Genomic DNA, 23827 nt, shown 5'->3' on the forward strand with positions numbered 1-23827 from the left:
AATTTAAATGTGGGGCAGATTTTGGACAATCTGGGATCTTGGATGAAAGATGTAGTACTCTTAAGGAAGGGGGAAGACAAAACCAAAACCCATTTAAATTCATTCACATGAGGAAAGTTTGAGAAGCTACAGTCTGATCATAGTGTTTTGTTGTTAGAATAAAAAACTGTACAAGTTGTCCTTAACTCAATATAGAGTAGATGTGGTTTATAGTCTCTGCTGTCAGGCCAAACCAGTTCATCAATTATTCTTCCTGGCTTTGCAAGTATTGTCATTGTATAATTCAGTGAAAAAAAAAAATCTCCTGGAACAAGGTGTACAGAATGAGGACAGTACACCATCTGTGTGCATGCCAACAGGAAAATGGAGAAGCTGGTGAAGATCCAAAATACTTTTGTGCAGAAATACAAAATGGCATTTTATTTATATTTTCCTTAGCACAAGATTATCATAGACAAACAGTACATTGTTGCTTGGAATCCCTTCTTGCCTTGAGCAAGAATCTGTACAATCTCAATTTTAGTGAGGAAAGGCAAGATTTGTTTCAGATGTGCTTCACAGCTTATGGAGGACAGGTTGCTTCTCACCATGGTGATAATCGGGTTGCTAGGGTGGGCAAGGCCAACCAAGTTAGGAAGAATGATCCCCCAAAAGGCCTACTGAAATGAATGGCTCATGCCACCAGGAACTTTCTTCAAGTTCTGATTAATTTTCCATGAAATAATTTAATTGCTTGGAATACATCCAAGTGGTTCCTTCATTCATTGCTTCTTTGTCTTGCCAACAGGAAGGTCAGTCAATGCTGAAACATACATTCTGAACCAAGCATATGTGATACCCACTGCACAATACACTGAGGTCAATAACAAAGGGAAAAAGGGGTACTTCAGTTTCCATGAGATGAAAGGGAATAAAAATTCACAGAAGGCTTCCAGAGGCCATAGGCCAAGGAGGTAGAAAGTTTCCATCCAATTAAAAAGAGATTTTTCTTTTCTGAAGAAAAAAGAAAAGTCTGATTTTAGATCAGTCATTCTGCTGTAGCAAACATGTTTCAGCTAAAGCTTTCCACCTGCACTATCTTGATGTGAAGTTCGGCTAAAGCCAGAGTCAAAATGTATTAAATTTCACATTTAGGGAAAAAATGATAACTCTAGCAGTTCCTCAATAATCCTAATTTACCAACATCTACCTATGTTGTCCAGCAGCTGAAGCTCAATGTTAGCTCTGCATTTGGAAAAGTATTCAGTATTTCTGTGAATGCTGAAATAAGATTATGGTTACAACATGTAATTCAGGGTCTTTAAAGTGTGTGATTTTTCTTTTGATTTTAGTAAAATACCGCAAAACTTGCTACTTTCACTATTTTTAAGTATATGATTATCATTTGGTACACTGACAATATCACACAATGATAATCACCATCTAATGTTGAAAACATTTTCAACACCCCAGAGAGAATCTCCACAAATATTAAGCAATAACCCCCGTGCTATCCCCATCCCCTGCCCTAACCTCTAATCTACTTCCCTTCTCTATGAATTTGCTCTTGCAGAGATCCTTTTGTGCTTGGCTTATTTCACTTAGTCTAATTTTTCAAAGTTTCTTCTGAGGCATATTATCAGAACTTTATTCTTTCTAGCTGAATAATTCTACCATAAGCATATGCTGTATTTTGTTTATCTACTCATTTGTTGGTGGTCACTTGTATTACTTCTACCTTTTAGCTATTGTGGGATAAAGCTGCAATTACTATTTGTATACAAATATCTGTTTGAGTATTTGTTTTCAACTCTTTTAAATATATTCCTAAGACCAGAACTCCTGGGTCATATGGTCATAATTAATTTAATGAAATTAATTAAGACCACAATTAGATATGAACCATAGCAAGCTTAAAAAAATTGCACAAATAATGTGACATGGAAGCTGAGAAAAAAAAAATCCAGCTATAGTTCAAAAACTAGAATTTTTACATCTTTTAACTTTAAGCTCTATTTATATTCATGTGGTCTTATTCATAATGAGTATTTTAGTTTCCATTTTTCAGTTTTTAGTTAAATTTAAGCTTAGTAGTTCCTTCTCAAATATTCCCCCAAACTAAAAACCTAGCAACCTATGTTATCATGTTAGAGTGATAAGATGATGAGTAATTTCTCCCTCTATTTGCCAATTTCTTGTTATGTTATTATTCTATGATTATAACTTATTCCCCCACCTCTATAACTTAAAAAAATAAAAGTTTAGGCCCTTCCTGGTGGCACAGCGGGTTAAAGCACTGCACTAAGAAGCTGAAACCACTTCCGCATGAGTTCGATTCCCGCCTGCCCCGGAGGTGACCACATGGCGTGGCAGACCTCTCCTGACCCGCCCGCTGCTCCCCTCAGCAGTGTACTTCGTCGATCTGCCTGTTCTGTTCCCCACTCTGTCTCTGGTGAAGCCTCTCACTGCCCCTGAGCCTCTGGTCTGTACCCCAGTTCTGTATGCACAAATAAATAAATCTTTTTTTAAAAAAAATAAAAGTTTAGGCCCTCCCGGTGGCGCAGTAGGTTAAAGCGCAGCACCGAGAAGCTAAAGCCACTTCTGCATGAGTTCGATTCCCGCTGGCCCTGGAGGTGACCACATGGCATGGCAGACCTCTCCTGACCCGCCCACTGCTCCCCTCAGCAGTGTACTTCGTTGATCTGCCTGTTCTACTCCCCACTCTGGCGAAGCCTCTCACCGCCCCTGAGTCTCTGGTCTGTACCCCAGTTCTGTATGCACAAATAAATAAATCTTTAAAGAAAAAAAAAAGTTTAAAAGGTTCATTTGACCATGTAGGAGTAAACATTTCACAAGAGTAAATATAATTTTAAAGGTATTTCTTTTGATTACCTGAATAGAGCCTTCAGTGAGTAAATACTATAGGTGGTAAATAGCAACATGAGTAAGATTTTAATGGGAAGTTCTGTTAAAAGAAAAAAAAAAGTTAGTCGATAAGAGAAAGTTTATGATACTTAAGCACCTTGATAAAACTATATAGGGCTAGTAAAGCTTTTAAGCTTAACTATGCATTTTTTGGTAACATCTCAATACACTGAGGATTAGGGACAAATTAGAGGTTGAGTTTGCTTCTTCCAAGGGGTTTTAATGTTGTTTAAATCAAATAGTATTGATCTCTAGGCCAGAAGAAAAAGGCATAGCAGTTAAATATATCTCTCTAAAAAGAAGCTATTTACCTGGTGCAGTGAAGAGCAGAGGGAAGAGAGAATAATGTCCTGTTGTGGTCAGAACCAGGAAAATCGAAGCATCTTTTGCTTTTCCCACAGACAAAAGGCTAAAAATAAAAATTCTAACAATAATTCCTTAAAACAACTGAAACTTACACTTGCAAATGATTTAAATAAACTTCATCTATTACTGTTGCCAGAACTAGCTTAAGCATAAAATAACATACTGACCTTGCTACAAGTCCAAATCAATCGATAATATTATTTTTATAGTTGGAAATTTTAAGTGGTAGAATAATGTACCACAATGAACCAGGGAATATTCAAACAAGAACGTGGCTTTCTACAAAGAGTGGGATGTTGTGAGATTGAGCGCTGCCTCGGGGTTGTAGTCTGGTAACAGGATTTAGGGTTTCATTTCCAACTTTGTAGCTCTTCTCTTGTATAAGACTCTGTACCTGCTGGTGTTCAGTATGAATTTTAAATACAGCATTACAAGTCTTGTCCTATTTTTTTAACTAGGAAACTCCAAGTTGCTAAGTGAACTCAGACAAGCCATAAATCAACTTGACAAATTCACTTAATATTCTTTCAGAGCTTAAATGAGGTCTCTCAGAATTTAAGAAAAACCTCAAGAAAAAAGGTCAATTCTACTACTATTTAGTTATCCATACTTGGTTTCAATTATAATACATTAGATGGAAAACACTGTACTTAAAGTGCCTTTAATTTTTATTTTTTTATAATGGCACAGTGGTAAGGGCCTAAGCTTCAATATTTTAAGATAACAATGTTAAGTCCTAACTCTCCTAACTAGCTATGTGGCTATGGGTAAGTCATTTCAACTCTCTAAGCCCCAGTTTCTACGGATATTAAGAGGGTTATCTATTTATCCTAATTACTTAAAGGTGACTGTGAGGCTCAACAGAGTACAAATAAAACAAAACCCCAAAATAACAGTTGAAGTGCTATGCAAACATTAGGTACTATTCCACAATGGACTTAAGTCTTTATTTTAACAACAATTACAAGAATGTGGGACATTATTTTCACAATTGTCATGATACCACAACCCATACTTTTCCATACTCAAAATCCAGAATCTGGTGTCAGTGTTCTTAATCACTACAACATCCTTTTCAAAAGAAAATGCAAAAGCAATACATAATACATACAATTTTGTAACCTCAAAACCTTCAGGCATGCAAAGACCCCAAGTTAAGCATTCCTGGTCTGTCTTTGTCTAAGTTTGTTCCTTTATAACTTGCTTGTCCATCCCACTGAACATGTCAAGATAGCACAAATCAAATGGAAACAACAGGATCATTGTGAAATATGCCAGAATGCTGACAGAATGGACCCTTACCTCATCGGAAGGATCGCCAGGAGTATGGCTTTTTCATGGACATGCCACCCAAACATGAAGGCGCTCAGAGCACAAAGGATCAGGCATCGGAGAAAGCCTCTGGGCCCTTGGGGTTTAAACCAAAGACAGAAAACAGAGGGCTAGGAACAATAGGCAAAGATAAAACTTCAGTATCATTTAAAATAGATTTCACAGAAACATTGTTCAGGTGCATACAACTGGCATCATCTCTGAAAAACAGCAGATATTACACTATTCTCCACAATTCAATACTTTGTGAACAGTCTGCCAAAAGCCAACATGAAACAACTTCTCAGGAAAAAAGGTCTTTGGAAATTATATTAACTGATTAAAATCAATCAACTCATCAAAGTTAATAGTAACTGATAAATAATACTGAAAATAAACCATTAATTACATCTTCATGGTCACCGAGCCTATTAGTCAGAGTACAAAAGTTTACAGATATGGGCCCTCCCTGGTGGCGCAGCGGGTTAAAGCACAGCACTGAGAATCTAAAGCCGCTCCCGTATGAGTTCGATTTCCGCCTGCCCCGGAGGTGACCACATGGTGTGGCCCGCCCGCTGCTCCCCTCAGCAGTGTACTTCGTCGATCTGCCTGTTCTGCTCCCCACTATCTCTGGTGAAGCCTCTCACCACCATTGAGCCTCTGGCCTGTACCCCAGTTCTGTATGTACTAATAAATCTTTAAAAAAAAAAAAAAGTTTACAGATATTTGGGGGCTAATAATAAACCAGATTTTACCAGATTAATATATGAACACCTAGCTTTGTGGGCTGGACTGAACCCCCGTACTGCTTACAAGGCTGAGGCTTTGGGAAAGTTTTTACCTCTGCTAGAACAGGTGAACAAGTAGGCCAGCTGAGCTTAGTGACCAACTGGTACCTGCCTCATAGCTAAGTAGAGTTAGGTATCTTGTTAGCTTTGGTTATTTAGAAAAAAAATTAAAGCTAAGTGTCATTGTAGATAGGACTGTGTTGTTTATATTGACTGCTACTAAAATTGTATTATAAAATTGAGGGTCTCATGAGCATTAACAAATGAAAATAACTGGATGCCTCTAACAGCATCTGAATCAGAGAAGATTATTTGATGCACAAAAAGCCATTGTTGACTCTTAACAACTCATCATCAAGAAAAAATATCCATGAATTCCATTAGTCAGCTAAAGATAAAAGCAACAACAAAAAACCTGGATGTCCTTCCTAAAAACATTGTCCTGTTTCTCCACAGCATGGTCCATGCCCCCTAGGCTTTTCTTTTCCCCTCATCCAAGCATACACAGATAGCAAGAATCTCTCACAAAGGCTTTAGCAGTCATTCTTCCAGATCACCATCAAAGTTACCCTAAGAGTTGTTAAGAAGGCAGGATTACAGCCAGGAACTGAAAAACTTAAATGTTAAGGGGCCTCCCTGGTGGCCTAGGGCTTAAGTCTTGGTACTACCACTACAAAAGCCCACTGTGATGGCCAGAGTTCAATCCTCAGCAAGGGAGCTGACCTGCATGGCACAGCAGACCTCTCCTGTTTTGCCCCCAGTTTCCCTCAGCAGTGTATTTCAGTACATATCCCTGTTCTGCTCCCTACTGTTTCTGGTGAATCCTCTAAGCCCCACACCCTACACCTACACACACACACACATGCATGCACACATACATACATACATATATAAACAAATACATAAAATCTTTAAAAAACCTCAATGTTAAAATTGGGAAAGCTTGTAAGTTAAAATTTTCTTGGACCTACAAAAGAGGAGGGGAGACTCAATAAGTGAGTCTTACCAAGATGGCAATCAGAGTGCAGATGAGGGTGGCCAAGGGAGTCACTGAGGGGAGAACCGTGTGCTGGAACTGCTGAACCAAACCGCTTGTCATTGAGGCCTTGGGAATCTTGTTGGGATCAAGAAGTTTCAGTTCTACACCTACAGAGTAAGCAGAGGGTTTATTTTATTTTTATCAATGACGTAGTATATTTTACCAATCAATTCTGAGAAAAAAAATAAGCTATTAAATCTTATTGATACTTCAAGTCAAGATTTTATGACTCATTTCTCTTTTACTAAAATGCCTCTGGTCTTGAGATTATCCATGTAAAGTAGCTGTCTGCACCGGCACAGAGAATCTGTGCAACTTAACAGGAACTTTGCTGGTAGGCAACATGATTAACAATCTGCTCTCATCTCTGAGATGAGCTTTCTAAAAGGCAGGTCTGACGATATCACACCCCAGCTTTGAAACCTTCACTGCCTACAGGGACATCCAGTTAAGAATGGCACAGAATCTTCCACAAGCGATTCCCTTCTACCTCTCTGGCTTCATTTACCCCACCCGATTTTTGTTAAAAGTGACTTGACCATAAGAACTGATATACCACTCTCAACATCTGTATTCTTTTCAACAGGTTTAGCTTACAATAACCCATTCACTTCATGAAGTTAACTTCTAATTTATTCACTCATCTGAGAAAACTAAATCAAGAAGTAGAGCTGATTTCCTTCTGGGCCAGTTACACCTAGTACATGTCTCTTTCCAGTGTTCTTCCATTGTATTGTATCTCTTTATGTATTCATTTCCTTTCTTATATTGGGTTTCTTAAAGGCAGAAATGATTCATTTCTTATCCCAGCACTCTCCTAGAACTACTAAATGAAGCGAGCCTGAGAATGATGAAGCCTCAGGCCAAAGAAGCTCACAGGACAGTCAAGGGGTAGCCTGAGCACTGTATGCCTCTGGGTGGTGCTGCTCAAAATCTGTGAAATGTAGGAAAGGTTAGACTAGCAAGATAATCTCTATTCACTCATCTCCCCTTTCCCTTTAGCCTGCTGATTCTCTCTTAGAGCTCATAATTATTTCCCTGGAACATAGTCACCTAACATTCCAATTCAGATAGCTTTGAGATATATATACAAGGTGAGGTAAATCAATTTTCTAATTCAGAATAACAAGTCACCTTTGTATCTGATACCACATCAGTTATTTAAAGATTTTTAAAATATATAAATGTTAAGAAATTACTTTTAAAAATTATATATATATATTTACATCTTTCTTCATTTTGGACACTTTTGCATGTCAATTGTAAGCTGCGTCACTTCACCCATGTGCCATCACCTTAGTCCTGTGCACTCATCCTGCCCCAGTCTTGATGCTACTCCCTTCTCCTGCTCCGTAGAATGTCTCTGGTTTATAGTTGTTGGTTGATTTTTGTTTTTACTTTATTACAATTACTTTTTTTTTTTCCTGACCCTTACATTCCTGTGATGAGTGAAACCTGTGTTTTTCTTTTTCTTTCTGGCTTTTTTCACTAAGCATGATCCCTTCTAGTTCCATCCATTACTCTTTATGGATAAAATGTCCATTAAGGCTGGATTCACTGAGGGTATAGGATAACACCAACTTAAGGTTCCCTACATATTTGCATCTTAAGTAGGGAACTTTAAGTTGCATTCACCATATATAGGCTTTGCAGTCATTACTTTTAGCCCTGAGACACATAGTAGAGTAACGCGCTTAAAGTCACACAGGTAACTGGTGAACTGAACATAGGTCTCTCTGTCTCCAAAGCCCCTGCTACTGATAAGCAAGCTATTCTTTACTTCAGCACACATTTCTCACAACATACTGCCTACGACAGGTAAAGTACCATTATTCCTTCATAACAGTAATGAGAGCAAGATTAGACGAATCAAATGACTTGTCCATTTGCTAGCAGAGGGACCTCCAAACCAGCAAATGAGCAAATACCAGCCCAAGGTCAAATCCAGCCTGTCACCTGGCTTTACATGATGCAGAAAGTACGAGTACTTTTCAGACCTCTCCTGTCCACCATGCTGCTCCCTACAGCAGTATATTCAGTAGATCTGTCTATTCTGCTTCCTACTGTTCTGTGGTAAGTCCTCTCATTCTCATACCTCTGGCCTGCACCCAGCTCTTGTATGCATAAATAAATCTTAAAAAAATAAATAAATAAAAGGTCTAAATCTGCCTCCTTCCACTGTTTCCCTTTAGGTGGCTTGCAAAGCCTAAACTATCTGACCCATTACAGAAGTTTGTCAAACCTCTGCCATTTCCCATCAAGCCAGGCTGTAGTCACAATGAGAAACTATGATTTATCCCAAAGTAAATTATTTTCAGCAGAACCGTCTAAAGATATAAATTATTTTTCATTACAACCCACGTTAAAAATAACTGCCTGGGTTTTTCATCTCATGCATGACTATCATATATTTAAAAAAATTAGTTTAATATCCAAAGTCACATTTACTTACCTACTTCTTTACATATTTAAGTTTAAAAGTAGGGTTAACTACTGAATAATGTTTTGCTTAAGGGACGAGTACCTTTTAAAAATGGCTACATTTTAAATTTGTTTTTCCTCAGGAAAGGATTGACAACTCATCACCACGATGAGCTTTTACAAGGAGTGTAGTCTGTTTACTGCAGTCCCCTATTCATTCTGAAAGCTGAAATGCAGGGCTACAGAACAAACAGTTCAACTTCATTAAAAAAAAACAAAGCAGGATGGCCCTCCCTGGTGGCGCAGCGGGTTAGAGCATAGCACTAAGAAGCTTAAGCCAATTCTGCATGATTTCGATCCCCGCCTGCCCTGGAGGTGACCACATGGCACAGCAGACCTCTCCTGACCTGCCCGCTGCTCCCCTCAGCAGTGGCTGGCCCTGGAGGTGACCACATGGCATGGCAGACCTCTCCTGACCTGCCCGCTGCTCCCCTCAGCAGTGTACTTCGTCGATCTGCCTGTTCTGCTCCCCACTCTGTCAGGTGAATCCTCTCACCCTCCGCATCTCTGGCCTGTACCCCAGTTCTGTATGAATAAATAAACAATAAAATCTTAAAAAAAAAAAAAAAAGCAGGCTCTTCCATTTCTCAATGTGACTAGCCTTTTCAATATTCACAGTCTAAGCAAGAAGGCTTGCTACCATACCAATGACACACAGTACTTTGTCCAAAACGTTGTACAAAGCCCAGAAGTTTGGGGCCCAATAAGCATGGCAGAGGCCCCTCTTGAAAGGGAAGAGTCGAGAAAAGACTTGAGGCAGCTGGTTCTGTTGAAAAGAGATTAAACAGTGATCAGTCTTTTCTAAATTCAAGAAGGAATGAAGGAACTGTCTATGGCATAGAACACAGAAAGTTACAGATCTGGGATCTAGTGTTCCTTTTTGCAAGTAAGCCATTGTAAGCTCCACAGCAATTCACAGAACCTCTTTTTATCTAACCTCATTTGTCGAATGGGACAAGATACATGGAAATACTCTGAATACCAGATCACACTATTTTGAAATAACGCAGGAAGAATTTACAAGGCGTGAAGAACACAATGCAGCTCACCCAGTTTTATTAAAGAGAAAGGGACAGCAAGGAAGGCAAAAATGATGCAGTGCTTTTCAATTTTAGCAGAAATTATAATTAACTGAGTTCAGCGTTAGGGAAGAAGAGAAAATAGGAAATATTTATGGAGCACATCTAACATTCTAAGCAATACTTGCTGTTAGAGAGTGACTGAACTTGCCATGAATACTGATTTTGGGGTGACAAGTAATTTTTTGCAAATAAATCAGCAAATAAGGAATCTGAGAGTAATGATCGATTATATGTGTGACATATGTAAAACATACAAATATATACACATATTTAGTGGAATATATACAAAAAAATGTTTGAAAGAATATCATCTTATTTTTGAGGACTTATACAAGGGAGAAGTAAATAAGGAGTTTTGCTTATATATTCTTGGTTTTATTAATTTTTCTAACAACAAGAAATGTATTATTTCATAAAAAACAGGAGACTTACCAAGGCCAGGAAAGGGCCCAATGAAAGAGCAGAAACTAGGAAAACAATCAGTCCCAGAGAAATAAGACGGACAAAACTGAAACTATTCCATCGAATAGATCCATCTAGAGAAAAGGAACATAATCATTAGTAAGGAGCATGGAAAGTTATACCGTATGCTTACACAGTGTATAAGCAACTTATACTGTGCACTAAAACTCAAGTGTCTCTTGATGGTACACCAATCTTACCAAGCAGCAAGAGCATAGGAAAGTCTAAATGGGAAAGGAGCTACAGAATCAGTAACTGAGCAATGTCTGTTATATCTCATAAAACCCTCTCCCTATGCCACAAAACCAAAGAAAAATGAAATAAAGACTTTGCTATTGTTGCTAAAACTTACCTGGCTTATTTGCAGTGAAACAGTAAGATCGCAACAGATAAACACCATAAGCTGGTGCTACATAGAGGTAGATGTGCTTGAAATGAAGGAGAACAGCAAAGAGAAATGCTCCTTCCACATGTCTTTTCTAGAAGATTTAGAAAGGAAATATCACTTTAAATTTTAGGATAAACTAAATGCAATAAGGTAATGTTCATGATTGAATCCTGGAACAGAAAAAGGACATTAGTGGGAAAACTGGTGAAATCTGAATGTACCAATGTTGCTTTCTTGGTTTTGATGAACATGTCATTGTTAGGTAACATGTAACATTAGGGAGAAATGGGTGAAGGGTACAGGAATTCTCTGTACTGACCTTGTTAGTTTCTTATGAATTTAAAATTAGTTTGTTTAAAAAAAAAAGGGCACTGGAGATTAGCTGCACAACATGGTGATTATAATGAACATTCTGCACTATGTACCCAAAGATGATTAAGGTGGTAGATTTTATGTGTATTTTACCACAACAACACAGATTTTAAAAGATATGACTTTGTGATTGAAATTTGACCTCTGGGGTATGTTTCAAAATAATCCTGTGCAGGGCCTCCCTGGCAGTGCAGGAGTTAAAGACAGTGCTATCAAGCTCTAACCAGTCACTGCAGCATGAGTTCAATATTCAGTCAGGAACCTAACCCACATGGCAAGTCAGACCTCTTCTGAACTGCCCACTGCTCCCTCAGCAATGTATTTCAGTAGGTGTGACTATTCTGCTCCCCACTCAGTCACTGGTGAATCCTCTCTAGCCCCCACTCCAAACCTCTGGCCTACATCCCAGTTTTTGTATGCATAAGTAAATAAATCTTAAAAAAAAAAAATCCTGTGTGGCAGTCATTATACTATTTTTTTCTACTTTAGTATATGATTTACACTTTCTGATTAAAAAAAAGATTTCTGATATGATAAAAAGTTTTTAAAATTCAGGTAAATAGTTTACATGTAATAGAAAGAGAATATAAGCAAGTGTCCAGTTACCTTTATATTGAGACTAGTGGGTCATATATTTTATTGTTTCAACAAATACTTGTTTGGTACTCTGCTTGATGATAAGATATAGGATCTAACATCATAACAAGTTACAAATTCCTTCTAAGGAAGCAAAATGCAAATAAGTCATACCCTTGTAATAACCCATTCCCCCCAATCCCCCACCAGGGTTTTACAATAGCTGGAGTTAATTTTCAGAAAGCAGCTAGGAATGATCATATGAAGAAATACATATGATGCTGTGCTACCAAAGAACCATTTAAGTCTTTTTTTGTTAAGAATCATATAAACCTTAAAAATCAGGTTAGGCCCTCCCTTGTGGCGCAGCAGGTTAAAGCACAGCACTGAGAATCTAAAGCCGCTTCCTCATGAGTTCGATCCCCGCCTGCCCCGGAGGTGACCACATGGCGTGGCAGACCTCTCCTGACCCGCCTGCTGCTCCCCTCAGCAGTGTACTTCGTCGATCTGCCTGTTCTGCTCCCCACTCTGTCTCTGGTGAAGCCTCTCACCGCCCCTGAGCCTCTGGCCTGTACCCCAGTTCTGTATGCACAAATAAATAAATCTTAAAAAAAAAAAAAATCAGGTTAAATATAGCATCATTAGGTTGAAGAAATAAAGTATAGTACTGATTCTAAAATACTACCTAGAAGAAATAAAAGTATTCTAGCCTAAAAATCAAATTGACTATAGCTAAAGAAGTCTGAATTCTACCTACTTCACAGAATTGGAAGGATCAAATAAGCTAATGCTCCTCAAGTTCAGCAAGGAAAACTGCCAAAGGGACCAAAGCATTAACCCAAATGAGAGGACAAGTTCTTTCCCTCACTGTCTCATCACGTGTAGTCTAGAAAATATGAGTTAGGAAGATCAGGAAAAAGAATGGGATGTTTCAAAATTTAGGTTTCACAGATGGTCTAGCTGTCTTATGACTAAGCTTTATTCAGTAACTATCCAACATTCATTGTACATCAATAAGTACTATGCGGTTTTTTATGGTTTAAAGAAAAAAATGTATCCAGACAGTTGTAAATGACAAAGAAATTTAAATAGATTATTGATCTTTCCAAAGTTCCTGTGAGGTGAAGCCCCACCTTAGAAATAAAAATATACGAAGTGGTAAATTTCATTTTAAGGTCATAAACTGAGATTGAAAGGGTTAAATGACTCTCCTTGAGTTAAAGGTTTCCAAACCTGATAGTGTATTAAAATTCTCTGGCGATTAACAAACCCCAATCTGAGATTCAGAGGCCCAAAAACTGAACCTCATTTTTTCCTCTAAAAGGGAAGATAATAAATATAACAACTTTGTAGAATAGTTGTGAGATTTATTAAAGACATTATATACAGGACCTCCCTGGTGGCACAGCAGGTTAAAACACAGCATTGAGAAGCTAAAGCCACTTCCGCATGAGTTCGATTCCCGCCTGTCCTAGAGGTGACCACATGGTGTGGCAGACGGCTCCTGACCAGCCCGCTGTTCCCCTCAGCAGTGTACTTCGTCGATCTGCCTGTTCTGCTCCCCACTGTCTCTGGTGAAGCCTCTCGCCTCCCCTGAGCCTCTGGCCTGTATCCCAGTTGTATATGCACAAATAAATCAATCTTGAAAAAAAAAAAGATATTATATACAATGTACTTAATATGAAGCACTCAATGCATTTGAATAACCTCTGACAGACACACAGATTATCAGGGTTAGATAGGATTTCAGGTGAGGTCTTCCGATTCTAAATCCTATACTTTCTATTACCCTATGCTACATTCTGGTGGTAAAATTGCATCATCATAGTGACCATATTGCTAACATGCGTGAAAATTTCATTTCCAAAGAAATGAGCTGAACCAAACGTAGACATTCAAGTTTATTTCAGAACTGCCACACTGAACAAACTGGTGTAATATAATTTTCACATATGTAAAATGAAGAAAGTTATTGTCAAAAACAAAGATGGAATTTTTGAGAAATACTTAATAGAAATGTCTGTAGTCCTTGGCTACTCAAAACAATTGCTACACTGTTTACTCATCACCCACTATATTGCTGACTTTATGAGCTAAAAACCAAACTCAAGAAGTAAAATAGAAAAATTAGTCTATTTCGTGTTTACCTGAAATAATCTTGCAATGGAGAGTAGCATTAACCCAAATAAAAAGCCATTATACTGGAAGTGAATGTCTGGATTTAGGTCAAGGAAAGACAACAGATGACACCAAATTTACAATGAACTATGGCAGCAGATCAAATATAAAAGTTACAAGTGACTTCTTAACGGGTAAGTTAAAGACAAAATAGCACTACTAGTTTGAACTTCTATAAATATGTTTCCTATACACAGTAAAATTGTGAAACAAATTCTTCAACTAAAATTTATGTAGTGCCAAGGATAATCACAGGGGTAAAAAAAAAAATATGTTTAATAAGAAAGCTAGGAAACTTCTCCATTTTTTTTTCACCTTAAAGACCCAGCAGCTGAAGAGCAAGACATTTGTTTTGTTTTTTAAAATTAAGGATGCGAAAGGAAGCTCTTAACAGCTACTGAAGACCATTAACACACAGCACTCCATTGCTTAGTACAGTGTATCCTATTAAGCCTCAGGCTGAACCTGTGAGGGAATTAGAGCTCAGAGGTATCAATCTACTCATAGCCTAAAGCTGATTTAGCCACATAACTAGGATTTCATTCCACATTAGATTTAAACGAAAGTCTAGGTGTTTCCCTTGCATGAAGCTACTTTTATAAAAATTGTAAAATATTATGCTCTACTTCAAGGATTTTATATACACTCAGATCCTCTGGATTTAAGAGTTTTGCTGATTAATATGTGGTAAGCCAAGAAAACAGAAAAGCAAGAGAGCCTTCCTGTTCCCATAAGCTATACTGATTATGCTGTTTCTATTAAAAGGTAACTAAAATGTGTGTGAAAACTACTTGGTTACGCGCGCGCACGCACGCACACACACACACACATTAGATTAATCTGAAGACAGCTGACAAATCCCAGTATACTGCTTGACTGGTAGTTCAACTGATTCTTACATATCACCACCAAATTTTCAGGGACAAATGTTCTAAAAACCCAAGTTGGACAGAGACCACAGTTTGAAAACCCACTAATCCACCACATACCATTAAAAAACAAAACACGTATTTCACAATCATTATAAAAATAATCTTATTCTTAGCATATATTAAAGTAAGTAAGGGAATAGTGTAAAAAATGTCAAGGATACGGTCCACAATTAACAATCCGAAGTTCCACAGCAGTAAAACTGATAGAATAAACTTTGGCTTCTCTGTAAGCTCTTTACTTGCTTTTTTTCCATCAATGCACTTAGAGCACCTACATTTAAACATCAGGAAAAGAATCAGAAACAACTTTGATTTTCATTAGAATATAACAGAATTTTCAGAGCATATTGATACAGTGATACACGTTATTAGTACCCATAAATCTGACATTCTAACACCTTAAAAGGGTGGTGGCAGAAACATAGATCAAATTTCTAACAAAAATCAGTTCTATAAACAGTTAATAAAACTAAAAATTAAAAAAATAGTCACCAACAACTCAAAAGTAAAGATCCTGAAAATTGAGAGAGCATACGCTATTTCAGTTAAGAGTGAAAAATTCAGACCAGAATGCAGTAACACTAAATTATATACTCTCATACTAGACAAACTAGGAATAGAGTTGAAGCTTCAAATAATTAAAAGAAACCCTACCTAAAAATGTACAGTTTTAAAGGCCAAGATAGAAGTGATCATAGGTGGGTAACAGTATGATCCCAGTTTTATGTCATAAAAGTTATATTCAGACACAGAAAGGGCGCTGAAATAATATGTACTAAGATGTAGATAATGACAGCTAGAGGTGGAGGAGTATGGCTCATATTATTTTATGCATATGCTTTTCTGTTTTCCAAAACTTTGACATCAGGATGTATTATTTTTAAAAAAAGATTTTAAAATGGGCTTCATTTGAATACTGATAAATTCTAAAACAAATTAAAAACAATTAATAGGCACAATAAAGATGAAATTAAAATGATGCCTTATAACAAAAGGTGAGTTGCTTTTCTTTCACAGAGCCTCAGGTTTCTGATAGAAATAGTGACCTTGCAGAGTAATCGAGAAAAACCAACCAAAACAATAATCTGTACATAGTGTCTGGTTCTGAAAACTGGCACACAGATTCAACAATTTATACTTTATTTAGCCACTCCTACTAAACTGAGAATAGAAATGTCTTTTTCAACCTGCACACACTTTCCCTGGGAGCTTGAATTAAAACATTTTGAGTTAAAAAAACTAAAACTAAAAAAAAAAAGTCACCATGAACCCAAAAGTAAGGCATGCAATACAAATTACCTCCCCTTCCAATTTGTGCCAAGTCGTAAAAAGACTGAAACTTAGGATGTCCAACAGGAGTTACGCAATGAGAGTGAGCCGGGGCTAAAACATTCTCAGGGGACTCTTTACTGAATGGAACAAGGGTTCAAAACAGAGGGCCTCACAAACAGAAATGTTCCATTTATATATGACAAGGGTCACTGACTAGCTATTAGCTAGTGCTCTGTCACATTCACACTAGCAGGCTTAAGTATTAGGACAGAATTGAAACCAACATTGACTGGTTGGCTTCTATGTGGAAGCCACTGATCAAGACGTTCTACATATATATGCATTCAACTTCTTTTACACTAATTAAAATGTTTAGTATTAAGTGTGATTTCCACCATTTGCTTTTTACCTATACTATTTTGTTTTCTTTTATTCCCCTATGGTTTACCTTTGGCTTCTAAAGTTATAATTAACTTTTTACAGTTTATACTGACACTACATTTTTTTTAAAGATTTTTTTAAAAGATTATTTATTCATACAGAACTGGGGTATAGGCCAGAGAAACAGGGGTGATGAGAGACTTCACCAGAGACAGAGTGGGGAGCAGAACAGGCAGATCGACGAAGTATACTGCTGAGGGGAGCAGCGGGCGGGTCAAGAGAGGTCTGCCACGCCATGTGGTCACCTCCAGGGCTGGGGATCGAACTTGCACTGAGGTGGCTGCCGCCAACTTGCAGTTCTGAGTCCTAACCTGTTGCGCCATTAGGGAGGGCCCCTATACTTATATTACATTTTACCAGTTCATATTACTTCAGATATTTCAACAGGATACTTCCATTTTCATCTCTTATCATTTTTGCTATCATTGTTATAAGTATATTTTTATGGCTTTCAAACATATTGTTATTAGTTTGCCCTAATCAGTAAGTTATATAAACTTATGCTTCCCTCCAATCAGGAACAAATCAATACTAGTTAATACTAATGTAACTCTGGGACCTTCCTGGTGGTACAATGGGCTAGGATGCAGCACGGCAAGCTAGCCACAGCCGCTTCAATGAGAGTTCGATTCACCGCCCTGAAGGTGATCCACATGGCATGACAAATCTCTCCTGACTCGCCCACTGCTCCCCTCAGCAGTGCACTTACTTTGTCCATCTGCCTGTTCTGCTCCCCACTCTGTCTCTGGTGAATCTTCTCACCACCCCTGCACCTCTGGTCTGCACCCCCGTTCTGTATGCATAAATACATAAATAAACAAATAAATCTTTAAAAAAAATACTAAAGTAACTCATCAAATCTTCCACACAATAACATTCTCAGACTTACTCGTGAACAGCATACACAAAGAGTGCATCTGTGAAGATGACAGAAAATCTCTGGAAAAGTAAGGTCTGTGAGCTGCAATAATTCAGATTATAGACATCCAGCATCTCTTGATCAAAATATTTGGCAACATGTGACAGGGCATATTCAAACCATGCAAAAAAGGGAGGATAATCCAACGTCCACTCTGAAGTTGCCTGTGGTAAAAGTAGAAGCAGAACTTAACTGAATAAAACTAATAAAAGACTGTAAAAACTAATAAAAATGGTAAAAAATAAAAAGACTGCAATAAATAAATAAAAAGGTTGCAAAAATTTCATTCTCTGGTCTTTAAAAAGCATATGAATAAAACTGCTTCTAAAATGTCTTATATATATTAGGAATATAGAGTAATTTCTATGTAAAAATGAGCTAAACACATAATAACACTTAAGTTACCTAGTATGGTCTTCAACTTTCTTAAATAGAACCAATTATACTGCAAAGGAAATTACAATAATAAGCTGGGTTATGACATGGTGCTAGTCATCTAAATATAACAATGCTCAAGAAATGATATACCAGCTTGGGCTTAAGTTGTTTCAGAGACTCAATTTCTCTATTTGCAAAATATATTATGAATATTAAATGGGATAAAGCATAGCAAATATAGTCATAAATATCATAATGCTACACAAATGCTACTTATCTTGTTTCACTAGATCATGGGACCTTTGAGAGTAGAAACCATTCTGTCATTTTTGTACAGAGGTACCTGGTGTATTAATTATTAAATATTAATTAGTTAAACAAATGAACAATTATTAATGAGTAAATGAAAATACAAATCACATAAAAGATACATGAACTTGAAGAAATTAATATTCTGGTTGAATTCTCTAAGTCTCAAGACCTACCTCATGGCTTACTGTACTAAACATTAAATACAATATGTATAACATTGAACCAGATACAGATTTAGTATCAATAAATACTACTTATTATTATTTTAAAATTTATAACTATTCCCAATAAAAAGTCCTTCAAACTAAACCTAGAAATTTTACCTAGGAGAGTCGAAACAGTAATCATTGTTGTCCGTTTCAATGGAAAACTCCTCTACTGAAGTGTACTTAAGATTCATTATTATCCAGGTGAATAAATAGACAGACCTACTATTTAGGGTCTCTGGTATAAAATGAGATAAGAAATCTCAGATAAATCACTTGTTAGGTCTTTGTTGCTGGTATTAATGAGTGGCAATTTTAGGTCCTCATAAGTAGCCTGTTTACTCCCCCTGCAGGTATGCAGAAGCCTCAGATTTGAGGCCTAGTCTCTCTCTAGGGTTCTCAGGCTATGACCTCATCCATTAAATACTCCTCTTTGAAAAATTCCTTCTCTAATCCCAAATTTCTAATGTGGCATGTAAACAAGAAAAGCCACTGAACTACAGAAAAGATAAAAAATTCAAGTTTTTTAATCTCAGTCTTAAATTTTATTTAATAGAGGAGTGCCTTTATAATTTATAAGTAAAGACACAGTAAGTAGTGAAAGCTCAAAGATGTTTTCTTGTTAGGGTATGAGTATTTTTTAAAAGTTTGTCCCATGTAATTCCATGAAACTAAATATCAGGTTAGACCCTATTACCAGCTGCAGTTTCCAGTTAACTTCTATCTCAGACCCATTCTGCCCTTGAGGAGCTGACTATTTTATTGGAAGTTTAAAAGGTTTTTCTGGGCCCTTCCTGTTGGCGCAGTGGGTTAAAGCACAGCACTAGAGGCTAAAGTCACTTCACACAAGTTCAATTCCCACATGGTGATGATCCCACATGGCGTGGCAGACCTCCCCTGGCCTGTCCGCTGCTCCCCTCAGCAGTGTGCTTCATTTATCTGCCTGCTCTACTCTCCACTCTCTTTCTCTGGTGAATTTTCTCACCGTACCTGCACCTCTGCCCTGTACCCCAGTTCTGGATGCATAAATAAATAAATCTTTAAAAAAAAGTTTTTTCTACTTTATCTTCCTGACTTATTGATATGCTTTAAGTAAAATAGGGAAGCCACAATAATTAAAACTGCATGGTACTGGAACAAAACAGACTCAGAGACTAATGGAATTGACTAGAAAGCCCCAGAAATTAACCCACAGAATTAAGAGCAACTTATCTTTGACAAAGGAGCAAAGAATATGCAATGGAACAAAGACTGTTTGTTTATTAAGTGGTTGTGGGAAAACTGGACTGCTACCTGCAAAAGAATGAAGCTAGACTACTGCCTCACACCATGTACTAAAACCAACTCAAAATGGATTCAAGAATTAGACATCAGACCTGAAATCATAAAATATACAGAAGAAAATATAGGCAAACACTATATGACATACATATCAGTAACATCTTTAAAGACACATCACTTAAAGCAAAGAAAATTAAGGAAAAGATAAACAGCTGTGATTATATCAAATTAAAGAGCTTCTGTACAGCAAAAGAGACATTAGCAAAACAAAGAGAGACTTGACTGATTAGGAGAAAATTTTTGCACACAATACTAATGGTAAGGGAATGATCACAAATATCTGCAGAGAGCTAACTGAGGCTCAACAAAAACAAAGTAAGTAACCCAGCCAAAAAATAGGCAGAAGAGCTTAAAACTTTTCCAAAGAAGAAATGCAAATGGTGAACAGGCATGTGAAAAAATGTTCAACATCACTTGTAATCAGGGAAATGCAAATCAAAACCACAATGAGATACCACCTTATACCAGTGAGAATGGCACATATTAAAAAAACTAGTAACAACAAATGTTGGTGAGGATGTGGAAAAAAAGGGGAGGATGTGGAGAAAAAGGAACTCCCCTACATTGCTGATGGGAATGCAAACTGGTTCAACCACTATAAAGCTGTGTGGCAGTTCCTCAAACTACTAAATGGATCTTCCCTATGATCCAGCAATTCCACTTCTAGGAATCTACCCAAAGGGCACTAAAACATTAACTCAAAAGGACACCTGCAACCCTGTTTATTGCAGCACAATTTACAGTAGGTAAGCTGTGGAAACAATCCAAATGCCCAAAAATGGACGACTGAATCAAGATTGAAATCAGGCTCAAACAGTAATAGCATTGAGACTTAAACCCTAACCACCAGGGAGGACCAGGAAACTCACTTTGAAGGAAAAGGATTTAGTACTGTCAGGAGACAGAAATGAGGAAAGAACACAAGACAGAAATGAGGAAAGAACACAATTTTTGTAAAGATTAATTAGACCTATAATCACATGGAAAATATTTTTTTCACATTACCTTAAGAAGAAAAAAAAAAAAAAACTCACAAAGGTGAAAATTAAAACTTACCTCATAATACCACTGGGATATTGGCAAACTGTGAGTGATAGCAAGCCAGTTTCGGTGTACTTCAAAATCTGTGGAATGGCTATTTGAAACAATTAGATGAATAAAATGAGATTCTGTAACACTAATTTCATTTCACATTTTTATAATTATGCGCTAAAGTGTACTGACACCCCCCTATGCACTCACAGGTCACTATCCTAAAGATAAAAACAGGTTTTACATAATTCTGAAAGATCTCACTTATCTGAAGGTCACACCTTCTGGAAAAATTGAGGATTTACAATCATGTGCAAAGGATCTGTCCGCATCTAAAGGGCTGACCAAAGCTTATACTTTTCCTTAAGTGTGGCCTTTAAACTGTTGCTTAAGGTAAAGTACCTTTGTTCTTAAACAATTATGATTCTTTAGCTGGAAAAGGTCTCACACACAAGTTGGATCTTCAAGGATGAATGTATATTTACTAGACAGAAAAGGTCTCTGCACTGACTTTCCCAAGTCTCTAAATTTTCCCCATTTACTGTCATCCTCCTTATTGCATATATAAAAATATAACCAAGCACATCCCTTATAGGGGAGGACAATTTCCCTCTCTACATTCTAGGTTCTTTGGCTGGTCTAAAAATTAAATTGACATATTAATGAGTCAAAAATTTTAAAAATCATGTATGACAGCCCCAAGAGACAGACGAGACTCAAAAGTTGGACAGATGGGACTACAGAGGAGGATGATTGGTATTTCGGTTATGGGTATGGCGTCATAACATACATTTGAAGAGATATGGACCTATACTCCTAAAATATGTACAGTGTTACAAACCAAAATTACTGCAATAAAAGTATAATGCAATGACATTTTAAAATAAATAACAATTAAATGTAACAACAGCAATCAAAAAAAGTTGGTTTAAATACCACCTTGAACTAAACAAAGGCATAGGGATATAGGGCTTCACAGAGGTGAAAGACCATTCAGAAGAGGAAATATCTGATAAGGGTTGCCTTGCCAGGCAGTTAAGTCTCTCAGGTGAAAAAGTTATCACTGGCCATTGCTCTTTCTGATATAGACCCCTCTTCTAATGTAAATTTCCCTTACAGAAGAATAACTTCTATCTTCTTAGAACCTCCTGTGTCTGTAGTTTCTCAAAATCATCAGCCCCAAAGAATTTTTATGTCAAAGAGGCATATTTTAGGATGGTATATTCTGCTGATCTTCTCCCTTTATAGATTTTTTGTTTGTCCACTGTTGTATCTCCCATTTACATTAACAGCATCTGATCTATGGATGGGCTCAATATATTCTCACTGAATTAACTGCTCACCAAAGTTAACAATGAGTTCCACAGCAAAATCTGACTTATACTTTCTAATATTTTAATCTTTCTACAGTGGTCTCTCCTGAGTCTCCTACTAGTCAACCCCTTGTGTATCTCCTTCACTGCTTTCCATTTTGATATTCAAGTAAATGTCGATGGCCTCCACGTTCATTTCAAGGTTCTTTTATTTAGGCAATGTACTGTGCGCTGAACATTTGCAGCTTCCACTAGCATCTGTGTCACCATGAGTCCCATGATAGGTTACGGTTAAGGAGATGTTTCAGGGACAGTACAGGCAGGGATTTCAGGAGAGTTAAAGAGGCTTCTGAGGTAAGGACAGCAAATTCTAAGGAGTGCAAACCAAAATATACTCCAGAGAAGAGATCAGAAAGTCCAGGAAGACTAAACAAAAAAAGTGAAACTTGAGAGGGCAGGTAAACTCTTAAGAACAGAGAGGAGAAAAAAAAGGGTCGAATACTCTTGGGAGTCCATACTTTCTTCCTTTAAATAAAATTTACTTTCTTAAACTCTCTGCTTATCTAAAAAGTCTGCAAATTCCTTTTTGTGGCTTTGTATAACAAGAACCCTTGCTGGGTCAAGGGTTAAATTAACAGTACCTACTGGCATCAATGTTGACTCCTAAATCAAGATATGCAAATTTGGTCTCTTCCCTGATTTCTGGAGACCTTCAACCTCCTGACATGTCACCTAAATTTCCAACAAATTTCTCAACACCACAATTCAAAACTGATCTGATGATCCAGCAATTCATTTCCAGTATGTATTCAACCGAAAAGCATCCATATGTCACAAAGAGATGGATCCTAGATGTGTCTTCGGGTCTCGAAGTTCCTCCGAGACCTTCCTTGATACCCAAGACCCCTTGCTAGTCCCCTTACAGATACTGGTTTTGGCCCATAGCTAATTTTCAGAGACAGTAGCGGGCCTTGTGTGTGACCTGGCCACTGCCTACTGCATCCTGTGTCACTTTCTTCCTCCCTTATTGCTCTTTAGCCATAATGGAATATTAAGTTCCTTCCTACCACCGGGCCTTTGTACATACTCCCTCCTATGTTTATGTTTAAGCTGTTTTTCACACTCCTTTTTTTTTTTCTCCTTCACATCCACTTAAACATCACCTCCGAAAAGGAGCAAAACCTTGTCCAGTAGCCACCACTTTCTTTTACAGATCTTATCACAATCTGAAACTTTCGTGCTGATCAATCAGCCCCTAATTACAAAGGCAAGGACGAGAAGAGTCAGGCGATCAGTAGCCGCTGAATGAACGGTGGAGGTTGAGTGTCCTGCGTATTAAGGATGAGGTCCAAGAGGCTCAAAAAAATTACAGTCCAAGAGCATCAGACCTAAATCAAGTCATCTGAAGCTATGTTCTTGCTCCCGGGTCAGTAACCAGCAATCCGCGATTTTAACTAAGGGCGACCGTACTTCAACTTCCCCTTTTGCTCCTCAAACCCAGGAGCATCTACGTTTCTCTCCCGCCCTGACCGACCACAGGGATTCCCTGCCTCGCCTCAGGCCGTGCGGGTCCCTTACTAGGTAGGGATGAGAAGGCATTTGAAGAGAGTCACCCCGAGCGCCAAAGCCGAAAACCAATTGCCACCACTCGTCGGGAATCCGAGCGCCGCCATTGCAGCAGCGCTGCGCGCATTTGACTAACTTGATCCGCTTCCGGTCCCCCGCGCATGCGGA

The 23827-nt window shown here is 37.7% G+C and overlaps 1 protein-coding gene across 2 annotated transcripts; it reads right to left on the reverse strand.

The window, feature by feature from the left end:
* Nucleotides 1–746: 746 nt before the first annotated feature.
* Nucleotides 747–23827, reverse strand: ALG8 (ALG8, alpha-1,3-glucosyltransferase). 2 transcript variants are annotated; one of them, XM_004683240.2, is made up of 13 exons: nt 23672–23827; nt 20805–20883; nt 17482–17675; nt 15041–15150; nt 13917–13984; nt 10786–10912; nt 10404–10507; nt 9535–9655; nt 6376–6515; nt 4573–4712; nt 3216–3313; nt 2872–2944; nt 747–993 (listed from the first exon to the last, which is right to left on the reverse strand). In XM_004683240.2, the coding sequence occupies exons 1-13, from the start codon at nt 23764–23766 to the stop codon at nt 762–764; spliced, it is 1581 nt and encodes a 526-aa protein (XP_004683297.1). In that variant the 5' UTR covers nt 23767–23827; the 3' UTR covers nt 747–761. The 2 variants fall into 2 exon arrangements, with proteins under 2 accessions (XP_004683297.1, XP_012580510.1); XM_012725056.1 differs by lacking the exons at nt 747–993; nt 2872–2944; nt 3216–3313 and having other exon boundaries at nt 4592–4678; nt 23672–23768.

Source organism: Condylura cristata, unplaced genomic scaffold (assembly GCF_000260355.1).
Source record: "Condylura cristata isolate star-nosed mole 26May11 unplaced genomic scaffold, ConCri1.0 scaffold00015, whole genome shotgun sequence".
NCBI classification, from domain to species: domain Eukaryota; kingdom Metazoa; phylum Chordata; class Mammalia; order Eulipotyphla; family Talpidae; genus Condylura; species Condylura cristata.